Raw genomic sequence first — 12,253 nt, forward strand, 5'->3', positions numbered from 1 at the left:
TACCTCCAATCTTACCCCCATCGAATTCATTCTCCACCCCACAGGAAGAATAATCTTTCTAAAAACTTGAGCTTAAAGTCCATCAGTAATCTCTTCATTCTGTAGCCTACCTGAGAAGGTTTAACACCTTAAATGGAATGATCCTGTCCCTGCTTACCTTCCTGAGGCTCTCCTTTATCCACCCAACCCAGCTTCTGGCTAACTCCGCAGTTTCCCAAAATAGACCATGCTTTTTGTGCTGACTTGGGACACCCTTCCCCCACCAGTCTGTAGCTAACTTCTACAGATTACTTCTAACTTCCTAAAATAAGAAGTGCTTTCTGATTAGCGCTTGCTAATCCTGTCCCATCCCAAGCTCTGCCGCTCACCCTACCCTCATCAGCACCAATTTTCACCACATGCCCACCTCCACATTTTAATAGTTCCCTCTGTTTATCTCTTTCCCAGAGCACTTAGAACTTGGGGTTATAATTGTCTGTTTCTCCCACCACAGTGTGAGCAATCTGAAAGATGGGACTGTATCCTTTCATTTTTTATATTATCTCTTAGCCCAGTATTCAGAACCCAACAGATGCCCCCCATATGTTTGTTGAATAAATACATAAAAGAATAAACGGGTAAATGAATTAGAAGATGCTACTAAAGAGGCTAAAGTGGTAGGTTTTCACAGCCCATGTGGGGTGAACAAGTAACTTTGCCCTGTCCATGACCTCAAACTGTCCTCCACAAACCTGCAAGCAGAAACCCACTTCTGGGAAGAACAGCCTGAGCGCTGGTGACCAGAGGCAGTCACCTGTACTTCTGTGGAATAGCACACTTTGCTGTGTAGTTACACAGAGATGTGCACAGGCTGTCCTCAGAGGGAAATCCTGGCCTCATGGCTTTGGTCCTGATGCTAAGGCCAGAAGAGAGGGCAGGAGGCAGATGCTCTCCAAAGCCATCAACCCTGGCCATTTTAAAGACTACATCCAAGAATACAAACAAGTAAGGAATAGGGCAGGGACAGAAAAGTCTCTTCCCTCACTCCCAGCTGGCTGAGGGTAATCTGATTGTGCTGTGTGTCACGTAGCTCACTTCACTTCACTCCGCACTCAGCCTTCAGATGCCCAACACAAACCAATTTCTGAGCAATTCTTCCAGTGAGTGCCTCAGTCCTGTTGATCTCACAATTACATCTAGAAACACTTAACCACGAGACACTTCAGTGTACTGATCACTAGGCATTGCTTTCCTCTTAACCTGGCAATCACCACAGCTTGTGTTTAAACAACAACAACAACAAAAACAACAACAACAACAACAACAACAAAGCCTCTTTGTCAGGCCAGGCCCCAGTTACTGTACAAAAGGAAACAAAAGCCTTCCAGTTTTGCTCTTGGTCCTAAAATTTCTGCCTTCGGAAAAATTATTGGAATGATCTATGTTAGGGTGAAAGGTGAGTTTCTGATCATATTAGATGGCATAACATCCAGAGAGTTAGGGATGCCTGAAATCTGTCCCGACAATATCCTATGAGTGTATGTAATCACAGTATACACACAAGGAACCCAGCAGAGTAAGAATCAGTACGTTCTTTATTATTAGCTAAGCCAAGGTCTAAGAACTCTCAAAGCAGAATTTAATAGGAAAACTGGAACACAAGGTTTAAACTCAAGAATAAACAGAATCTCTTATTCCCTCCCTTTACCGTGCCACCCTGTCTAAATCATGCGACCAGCCTGCTCAAGACATACCTACTGGGGGCACATGGGTGGCTCAGTCAGTTAAGTGTCTGACTCTTGATTTCAGCTCAGGTCATGATCTCAGGGTTATGAGATGGAGCACCATGTTGGGCTTTGTTATCCAGGGGAGTCTACTTGAGGTTTTCTCCCTTCCCTCATGTTCCCTCATGGTCTCGCTCTCTCTCTCTCTATTTTTCCCATAAATAAATAAATCTTAAAAAGAAAAAAAAAGACATACCTACTGGGAAAGACAGGAAAGGAAAGGGAAAGAAGGAAATAGGGGAGGGCAGGAGAGACAGACAGACCAAGAAATTCTGTCTAGAGTCACTAGAGCACAGGACCTAAGCAGAGAAAGCAGACCACCAGGACCCTCAGGGGCATAGTCTAGCTTACTGATTCCACCTCCTGGCCTCTTTGAGAAGAGGAAAATGTACCAGAGAAAGAGTGGGGTTCAAATCTAGCTGCTCTTCAGATTCATCTGGGGAGATCTGGTAAGACACTGATCCCCTGCTATCCCTCAACATTCTGACTTAGTTCATCTGCCACAGAACTCAGGAATCTGAATTTTAATAAAGTCCCCATTTGGGAATTAGTGAGCCTCTGCCTCCTCTCATCTGATGAAAAGGAGTAATGATCTGATCGAGGACCTGTAGTGGGAGGGAAAACTCTGGTAATACTGAGGGCCGGAGAGAGGTTGAGAAGAGTGGTTTCATGGTAGATGTGTCTTCTCCAAGTGCCCAGGAGGTAAAAATCCCAGTTGTTGCTCCTGATATTCTATGCAGGCAAAATGTTTATTGATTGACTTTCCAATAATGCCACAAATTAAATCAAATCTAGAAACAACGAGGTCAAGGTAAGACAAGTGTACCCAGCAACCATGCACCAGACCTGAACACATCTGGTGAGCTCCTCCACCAACCAGCCCAGTGTGGGGGCCCAGAAAGATGAAAACACAGCCCTTCCTCTCCCAAGGTATAGTCTGGGAGCTTCATCTCTCCAAACTTTTGACACCACTTAAATCCACTTTTTTCTTAAGTTGATTTTATTCCCATTTTCTGACTTAAAAAAAACATGAATTCCTCTTTTTATATGACATTCTTTCAGGTATCTAAAAAGGTCTCCAGGGCAGGCCGTCTCAATTACTATATTTGTTTTTGATAGGTTTACCTTTAAGACAACTAAATGTGTTTGAACCTTTTGAAAGTATCAATAACTTAAATATTAACAAGATGAAGAAGATCGTAAAACATCATTTACTTACCTATTCTAAAGTTTGGTTTGGTTTTTTAGGTGTATTTGTTTTTTTGTTTTGCTTTTTGTTTGTTTTTAAAGATTTTATTTATTCATTTGTTAGAGTGAGAGAAAGAGGCAGGCAGAGGGATAAGCAGGCTCCCTACCGAGCAAGGAACCCAATGTGGGACTTGATCCCAGGACCCTGAAATCATGACCTGAGCTAAAGTCAGAAGCTTAACTGACTGAGCCACCCAGGCATCCCTTATAGGTATATTTGTTATAATTTGATGTTTGGGGAAAGATGGATACGGGGGGAGGGGGGGATTGTGAGTTCTGGCCCCTTTAAGGAGTTAAATTGATTAAGAAAAAAAAAAGGACTATTTAAGAATGAGCTAAAAGCACAACATTTTGTGCTGATCTCATAAAATGAGAAAGTCAGCCAATGAAATAAGAGTGAAGAAGGAACGCAGACAGGCAGGTTGCTGCAGAGACCAGGTGGAGAGAAAGGCTTGGGAGCCAGGACATCATCATGGTGCTCCCAGTGTAACAGGGAGAGGGAAGGAGCTCACTTCCACCTGTCCCCTGACACATAACTATGACCACTAGGAATACGTGGGCTTAAGAATTCTGTCAGGCTTTAGGACATGCTGCAGATGAAAGTTTAGAGCTTTCCTGCAGCTACTTCAGAAAACCAGTTTGGAGGATAAAGATGTTTAATTTGAACATAGAACTTTTTGAGGTACCTTTAGCCTTTGGGATGCTTGTAAGATAAATACAGACATCAATTAATTCCCTGCTGTATGGATAGATATAACTCCTGTAAATTGTATACATGTTATTCCTTATTTAGCCAAGTGCAGGGAGCACTTGACTTGGGGTCTCAAAACTTGAGTTCAACTGACCTGTGGAAGCTATGCGATCTTGCTGAGTGCGGTTTCCTTTTCTGCAAAATAGTGATCTGTCTGATCTATAACAATCTACCTTTCTCTTAAAGTTTCTTCCAAGAATTAAATAGAAATAAAACACACCTTCTCTAGTACAAGTTCTATAGAAATGTATTGTTACTCCCTGCTGCAACTGTCTCTGAAGTAGGCAGTGCCCTTGTTCTAAACTACCTTACGTAGGAGCAAACTTTGACCATGGTATGGCAGCAAGCTGGACAGTCCCTGTGCTAAGAGTTCACAGATCTACTAAACCCTGACGACCTCTTCCTAACACAGGATGATCTGTTGACCAGGGTGTTCAAGGAGGTCCACTTGCTCAGACCTCCCTCCCCCACAGCTGACTCCAAGCTGCCCTCCAGCGCACCTGTAGTGTGCCGGTATCGCCACTAGGGGTCACTGTAGTGACTGACACGTGAGGTCCCTACCCAGCCTCCTTCTAACTGCTATAGTTCAAGGGTGCAAAACAGAATCAGCCTCATTTCGTTGACCCTGAACATCACTGCATGCACAGATCACCCAAACCACTTCTCCTTACATGGAAAGCTCTCCCTTTTACTTGCTCTTTCCACTCCTGCAGTCCAGAAATCAGCTCCAGTGGGATCTCTGCTTCTTGGCTTGCCTGCTAAGCATTAAAATTTGCCCCGAAGCTAAGCTCTTCAAGATACATGATTTAAGCTTCTCTTTTAGCTAATTAGATATTGTCCTACAAATTGGGCTGTCCTCTCTGAAAGATGAATAGCAATTTATTTCCCCTGCCCTTTCCTTAAACTTAAACTGAACTGTAAAACATGGCCATCTGATTGTTTAGTCCAATCAGGAGATTGTTTTGGGCAAGGAATAGAGATCCATCTTCTTGCTAGCTCTGAGCTTGTGTAGGCATTCCTTCATGCTGTTGTGAGGATGGTGGAAGGTTTTGCTTAATACCTGTCATCCCTTTGAAAGGTGGGCCCTACTGGGGCGCCTGGGTGGCTCAGTTAGGCATCCAACTCTTGATTTTGGTTCAGGTCATGATCTCGGGGTCGTGATATCGAGCCCCATGTTGGGCTCTGCACTCAGCATGGAGTCTGCTTGAGATTCTTTCTCCCTCTCCCTATGCCTCTCCCCTGCTCCTGTGCGCACTCTCTCCCTCTCCAAAATAAATAAAATCTTTAAAAAGGGGGGGGGGGAGAAAAAGAAAGGTGGGCCCTACAGTGATCTATTGTGGCCCATGCATCTGTAATAATCACCTGAATAACCCCACTAGCTACATCAACACGCTTTCACCCTTCATGGGGGGGGGGGATTTTTTATTAGCCTTGTTTTACTGATAAGAAAACTGATACCCAGGGAAGTCAGGCCATTTGCCTAAAACCAAACAAATAGGTAAGAAAAGGAACCAGACTGTGAACCCAGGTCCTTGGTCCTTAGATGCCCCCAAACTGTATATTGTTCGAGTAATCCAACATCAGTTAGAGGGGGGGAACACAGGATGATGTGGGGTCCCCACACAAGGCTTGAGATCCAGTAAAGATTTCTTACAGTTCTTGATGAAGTACCACAAGGCCGTTTACAACCTTGTCCAATCCAAGATGTCATTACACATTGTAGGAGAAAGGATCCTTTCTGGAAACTGCCTCTTTTCCTATGCAGGGGGCCGGGTGTTTCCTCATCCTCAAGACTGTGCCCAGCATTTGATGAATGGAGACACTCTGAGTGGGGTTTACACCATCTTCCTCAACGGAGAGCTAAGCCGGAAGTTACAGGTGTACTGCGACATGACCACCGATGGGGGTGGCTGGATTGTAAGTATCTGGGACTGTTCTCCACACTCACAAACATCCTCAGGGTCTGGTCCATCTGGCTTGGTGTCTGTGGATCCAAATTTCACCATCCTCTGGCCAGTCTTCATCCATCTTCCACCTGTCCATGGTGGGGTTCGTCCTTGCCTCTGGGCCCTTGCTTAGCAAGGCAGTCATGGGTTTGGCCAAGCACTGGAACGATTAAGCATATCGAGGCAGCAGTGGCCTGGCCCAGTGAAGGGGCCCCAGGAATACTGTTCCTTCTGTACAATAGTTAATGCAGGAGGGTGCCAGGGAGAGGGAGGAATGGCTCTGATAGGCCTAGGACTCTTGCCTGCTGAAGGATGCAGCTGTAGTCAAGGAGCAGAGAGAGTGGGTCCTCTGCAGAAGGAGGAGAGCCTCGATGGGGAGCTCTATGGGATGACTGCATATGGGGAAAATGATGAGCACGGATAGCCATCTCTAGTTACCAAGCCTACCCCTGTCCCCATCTTCCCTGGCCTCCCTGGCTCTTCCCCAGAGCTGCCACAGCCTTCCAGATGCACCAGCAGTCAGGAAAACAAGAGACAGCCTCCCTCCACAGCTAATAGGACAACACCAAGAGAAGAGAAAGAACAGTGTCCTAAATGGCCCCAGCTACCGGTGCAGCCCACTTTGCATACGGGAGAGTTCCCTCAGCCTGACCCTAAAGGAGCCCAGCATTCGCTCCGTCCCTGCATGCACACACAGCCCCCCAGCCCTCCCGCAGTTCCCCTCTAGCGCTGTGAACACACAGCACTGGATTTTTCTTGGTGCAAAATGGATAGATTTTTAATGGAGTTAAATGGTGGCTATGCTCGTAAGCTACTCTGGGGAGGCATTCTCTTTTATGTTTCTGACATATTTGTGCCTCCTCCTTAAAGCAAAATTGGAAATTGAAGCTGAGGCTGATGCATTGGAGGTTAAATGAAATTAGCACTTAAACAGCTCGGAAAAATGAATGATATGCAGTTGCTTTGCCTGCAATAGGATGGTGACAGCTACTAGCTGATGTGGGTCGGTCCTGTTCTTTGGTGAGAAATGCTTTCTACTGCCCTCAGTGCTGCCAAAAGATTCATTTGAGAGCCAAGCCTATTTCCCCTTGCCTGGTTGGGGGCTTGAGATGGATTCTGAGTCCTTTCTGCATTGCAGGGGTGCAAATTAGTGTCAAAGGCACACCCTGGCCTATTCTTCAGGGACCTCCGCACTTCCAGAGGAGAGCTCTGAGCATCTCTTACTACGAAAACAGCCATGTGGATACCGAGCTCTGTACAGCAATGTTCCTGATCTGAGCATCTTTCTCCTGGCGGCTGGAAAACTCAGTTACAGCGATTTTACTCATGAGGGTTTATTTTCTTTAGCATCACGTTGTTTCCTCTCCTGTCTCCCACAACAGGTGTTCCAGAGACGGCAGAACGGCCAAACTGATTTTTTCCGCAAGTGGGCTGAGTACCGTGTCGGCTTCGGGAACCTGGAGGATGAGTTTTGGCTGGGTAATCCTCCTTCATGCTTTCCCTGGGAACCCTGCTCTGGGTCTTTGTCCACCTCCTTCCTTTCTGTGTCCATCTGGGATGATCCGAAACACCGTGTCCGTTGAGAAGTTGACAGCCCGTGAATTGCTTTCAGTACCTCTTCCTCTGTTTGGCTCCGCTATTGATCTGTTTTTATCTTATTGTGGTGTTTTCTTCTTTGCTCTGTCTCTTCCCATCCTCATTAATAGTCTCTTATGCTGATGGGTTTTGACATGAGGCAACTACAGAGGAAGTGAGCTGCCTGGTGGGGGAGGGGGCGCAGGACACAGCCAGCTGGCGGGTCACCTCTCAGATGCTGGGCACCTGCCAGGCAGCCTGCAGGTAGGGAGAGAGAGGAGGCAGTCACCCTGCTCCAGCTCCCCGGAGGAATCTTATTGCCTGACTTGGCAAGGGAAGAGAAAAATGAAAAGCGCCTTTGGGGTGTCCTGCCATCTCCCAGAGGTCTGACACAGGCAGGAGGTGCAGATTGAGAACGGAGCTGGCGTGAGAAGGTGAATATCGGAAATACCGGAAAGCAGTAAATGGATTACCTGTGTCTCAGCCTGGGTTAGATTTTCATAGTGAAACATACAGGGAGGCAGGGGGAAGGGCGCATAACTGACTTTCCTATTTGTGGCCTCCTCCCTCTATCCCGGTCCCTACATCATTGGGGCCTCACTGTCTTTCTTCTGGACACTCACACGACAGCTCCCTACCTGACCTCCCTGCCTCTAGGACTACTCCATTGTCCACACGGCGGTCTTCCTCATGCCCGAAATCTGAGCTGTGGTTAACCCCATTTGTAAACCCTTTCAGTGACGCCTCAGTGCCAGCAGGAAAGCCAAACCCCTTCGCTGAGGTACAAGACCCTTCCTAATCTACTTCTGAAGCCTGCTCCCCACCACTAAGTCCCCCACACCTCCCACCTACACTCCCCTACACATGCCAGCACCCAGCTCCAAACATTCAGAATCATTAATGCTTCCTCTGCAAGGAACCCTCTCCCAGCCCACCATCCCCCTACCCTGTACATCTTGTTGCCTGTGTATATTCAGAGACCCAGCTACACTCCTCGTCCTCCACAGAACCTGTGCTGCCCAGTTTTCTCACCCTCTGCCTATGGGAGAATTGGCCACTCCCTCTCTTGACTGTACCATGGAAACTTTTTTCAGAACTAGGACCACATCTTGGCCATCTTTTAGTCCCCCTGCCTGTTATGGTGCCTGCGATGGTAGGTGCTTAAAGCGTAGGCACCGATAGGTCCATCATTGATAAGAATTTATCGAGTACCTATGAGAGGCTCAGAACTGTGTTGGGTGATGTAGGTAATGAAACTATAAGATAAGAACATTGAGAGAGAAGTCAAGTGCGGAGGAAGTATTTTTACCTTCTAGGAGATGGCACACAGCTTGGGGGACAAGTACAATGCACGTAGATCAGGTCCCTGGCACCCAGGGCTCGCGTTCCCCAGCCCTCAGCCTCAGCTGTGCACTGATCCCACGATTTTTGCATTATCTGTGAAGTAGCTGAACTATCTTATACTTACATTTTCTCTGTATCACTTGCTTTATTTAATTAAATCGACTGTTTTGTGAAAGAAACTTCATAGCATTTCCCAAAATGGAAAGCTAGTTATCATGTGCCAAAACAAAAAGGAGCCTTAAAAATTCATACAAGCAAAACAAAACAATATTAATATTATTAAATGACAGCTAAATACACGGGCCCCAAGCCTGATGTTGCTGCTGGTGGTACAAATGAAGGTTAGCAAGCGTTGGGTGTTTTCACCGCCAAGTACTGGAACCAAACTGAGACTGGGAGTTGAGGTTAGGATCTGAGTTAAGGTTTCTCCTTTAACTATGAAGAAAGAAATAGGATTTGGAAATAGCTTTCTCCCTGTACGTTTAAGGTTATTTTGTCCTCATTCCCAAAGTATTTCTCCTATCATGAGAGATACCATCCCATGCTGAGAAACACTGTACCAACCAATGAACGATCTACGAGAAGGCACAGATACTCAGAGAGGGGAGGGGTCAGCTTTGTGGAGGAGGCTCTGGGCTATCCATGACTAAGAAGAATGCAGGAGGGAAGGGGACAAGAAAAGAGGAAAGACAGGGATTTTTCTGACATGTGCAAATGGGACAGGAAAGAAACTACCGAACCAGAGCAAAGACGCAGGGCAGGGAAAGAAGAAAATGAGGTTAGATGGATTGAATAAAAGCACATTATGGTACCTAAAGCCAGGAAGGGAAGTCTTGACATAATGCCATAGTAATAGAGAGCCAGTGAGGGCTGCTGAATCGAGGCATGGCCTGGTGATCTATAGTTCGGCAGCAATACTCAGGTTCAGGGTAACTATGACCCATGATTTATATCCCAAGTTGGGTTCCCCAGAAGCAGAGCCAGAGACATTCTTTTTCAAGGGATTTATTGAGGGAGTGGTCTCAGGAGTAGGGGAATGGAGGAAGTGAGACAGAACAGAAGACACTACGCAAAAATGCAGTTTGGGTGAGAGGTTATCTTTGGTCTGATCCTCAGGGAAGGTCTGGAGCATGAATTGCTCCTCAGAGTTGGTCCCCAGTAGGACAAGGGGGATGGTCTTTCATACCCCCCTACATCAGGCATTAATGTAGGTCTGCTTCAAGGCACGGGGAAGGGAGAACATAGCTGCTAAAGGGGAAGTAACTCCTGTTTGGTCAAAGGCAATTATCCAAGAAGAAGGCAGCTGTGAGCTGTTAGCAGCCAACACATCTAGCAGCTGGGGGACATGCCCACCATTTACGAAGGGCATCCAGGGCAGGTATCCCCAGGATCTACTAGATCCACACAAACACAAGTCTAGGGTAGGTTGTGGGTCAGCAACCTGGTGAACAGCAAACAGCCCTCAGCCCTCAACTTATAATCAAAATGAAGCTTTAAATCTCAAACAGGATAGGGAAACAGAAGGATGAAGGTGGCCTCCAGCCAATAATAGCACCTGTGTGGATTTCAACCACTTCTTCCACAACGAGATTAGCCTAAGTAATCTCTAATTCCTTTCCATTGCTTTATTCCTTTATTCTCATCATGGCATCCTCTGATAGATATCAGATATGACAGCAAAGCAAGAGGACCTCAGTTCAGTAGGCAGATAGAAATCAGGAAGACTCAGAGATCACCAGCAATGCAAGGTGATTGGTTCAAAGTCTGGACAGTTAGGTCAAAATCAGGAAGTCCCAGAGTCCAGCCAGCCAGAGCAAGCGGACAAGGGAATATATACGAGAAAACATCACCAAGGAAGATGCGGGTTCACAGAGGCTTTGCACGTTACAAGAATCTATTAAACCAAGGTCCATGAAGCTTAGAGCCCAAAGGGAAGCAGCTGGGTGAAAATAACCACCCAGAAGACCAGTGCAGAGGGGGGCAAAGCAAACTGTAGCGGGTGGATTAAACAGAAAGGAATCAAAGTCAGAGGGCAAATGGCAATATCCCCTGACCTGGCTGTGGGAGCCCCAGGAGGGCTGGAGGCTGAGAAAGGGCAAGGCAGTATAATGAAAGGTGAACAGAATCCCTTTTGCAGGCTGCCAGGCGATGATAGGAGGTCTGGCTCTCCCGGGCCCCTAGCACCCATCCTGAACTCCCATCCTGAACTCCTCTGATCAGTGTTTCTACCTCTGGCTTCCTACCACTCTCACCAAACGATTCACATCCATGTAACACATCTTGTCATTTTCACCCAATGCCGCGGTTTGGAGTGGAAGGTGGTAGGGGACAGGACCAGGAATCCTGAGGCTCAAGGTTTGTGTGCTACAGAGTCAAGACAGGATGTTAGGACCCCTGAGCTGACATGGGGGCAGGTAGGGGGCCACCCATCAGCAGACCAGGTCTTGTCTTTTTGCGGGAGGAGATTCTGAGTCTGGCAGGGTCTGTCTGGTAAATGACCTGAGAAGGGCTGATGACAAAAGCAATCCGGATCCCCCTGCCCCTCTGCAACATCCATTGTGAGGCCACAGTCCCATTCAGCCCCATTTCCCCACATTTCCCAAGCCGCTGGGACCGGGCCCCCTGCATCCTCCGCTCTTCTCCACAGGGCTGGACAACATACACAGGATCACGTCCCAGGGCCGCTACGAGCTGCGCGTGGACATGCGGGACGGCCAGGAGGCCGCCTTCGCCTCCTACGACAAGTTCTCGGTGGAGGATGGCCGAAACCTGTATAAGCTGCGCCTCGGGGGCTACAACGGCACTGCAGGTACCCTGGCCGCCGCCCCCCCGCCGCCCCCGCCCACCAGTCCCCCAGCAACCCCACGGCCGCTGGGCGGGCGGTAGGACCAGCGCCCCCGCGCGGTCAAGGCCTGAACTTCACCGGGCGGCGGCAGCACCCGGAAAGCCTGTGAATTCCCTGCCAGCCAAAGAGCAGGGGCGGAGGGAGGGCTGGGAATCACTGGCGCTGGTCCCTCCTGTCCCCAACCACCCAGGTGACCTGAAACCAATGCCTCAGGATTTCAGTTTCCTCATCTGGAAAATCATAATAAGGCTGCCAGCCCTACTTCACAGAGTAGTCAGAAAAAGATGCAATCAATGCAGCAAAAGTACTTTAAAGTTAAAAAAAAAAAAAAAAGCACAGTGTGAGGGCAAAGCATTATTTTTCTTGTCTAGATTAATCAATATGGGCTCTTATCCAACGAGTGCATAATCATCTACTTTCTGGCGAGAAATTTCCTCCTGCGATGACATCCAGGAAAACCATCTTGCAACTAAGGGAAATAAAGCAGACCCCTCCATATTCTGAGGGGGCCCCCCTCCCCTCAGCAGTCATCATAACACCTTTGTCAGGTACAAGCAAGAGCCCTGGAAACATCCTCCTTGACCACGTTTCTTCTCATTCCTCCACGAGAACCAAATACATGCTCGCATTTCCTGTATAGATTTTTATGACATTTTGACTAAGTAGAACAACCGTGTCCATAAGCTCTGCTGCATTAACAGTTTTATCGGAACGTAATATGCCAGCCTGTTTCTTAGGCTTTGCCAGTCTGTCTCCTAGGTTCTATTATAGCACATTTCAT

The 12,253-nt window shown here is 47.4% G+C and overlaps 1 protein-coding gene across 1 annotated transcript in view; it reads left to right on the forward strand.

The window, feature by feature from the left end:
- TNR (tenascin R) overlaps positions 1–12,253 on the forward strand; it is a 402,664-nt gene that overhangs the window by 379,850 nt on the left and 10,561 nt on the right. The window contains exons 19-21 of the mRNA XM_047705613.1: positions 5,528–5,679; positions 7,091–7,187; positions 11,275–11,436. Of these exons, the coding sequence (XP_047561569.1) occupies positions 5,528–5,679; positions 7,091–7,187; positions 11,275–11,436 (411 nt within the window). The remainder of the gene's footprint in view (positions 1–5,527; positions 5,680–7,090; positions 7,188–11,274; positions 11,437–12,253) is intronic.

This window comes from Lutra lutra, chromosome 15 (genome assembly GCF_902655055.1).
Source record: "Lutra lutra chromosome 15, mLutLut1.2, whole genome shotgun sequence".
NCBI classification, from domain to species: Eukaryota; Metazoa; Chordata; class Mammalia; order Carnivora; family Mustelidae; genus Lutra; species Lutra lutra.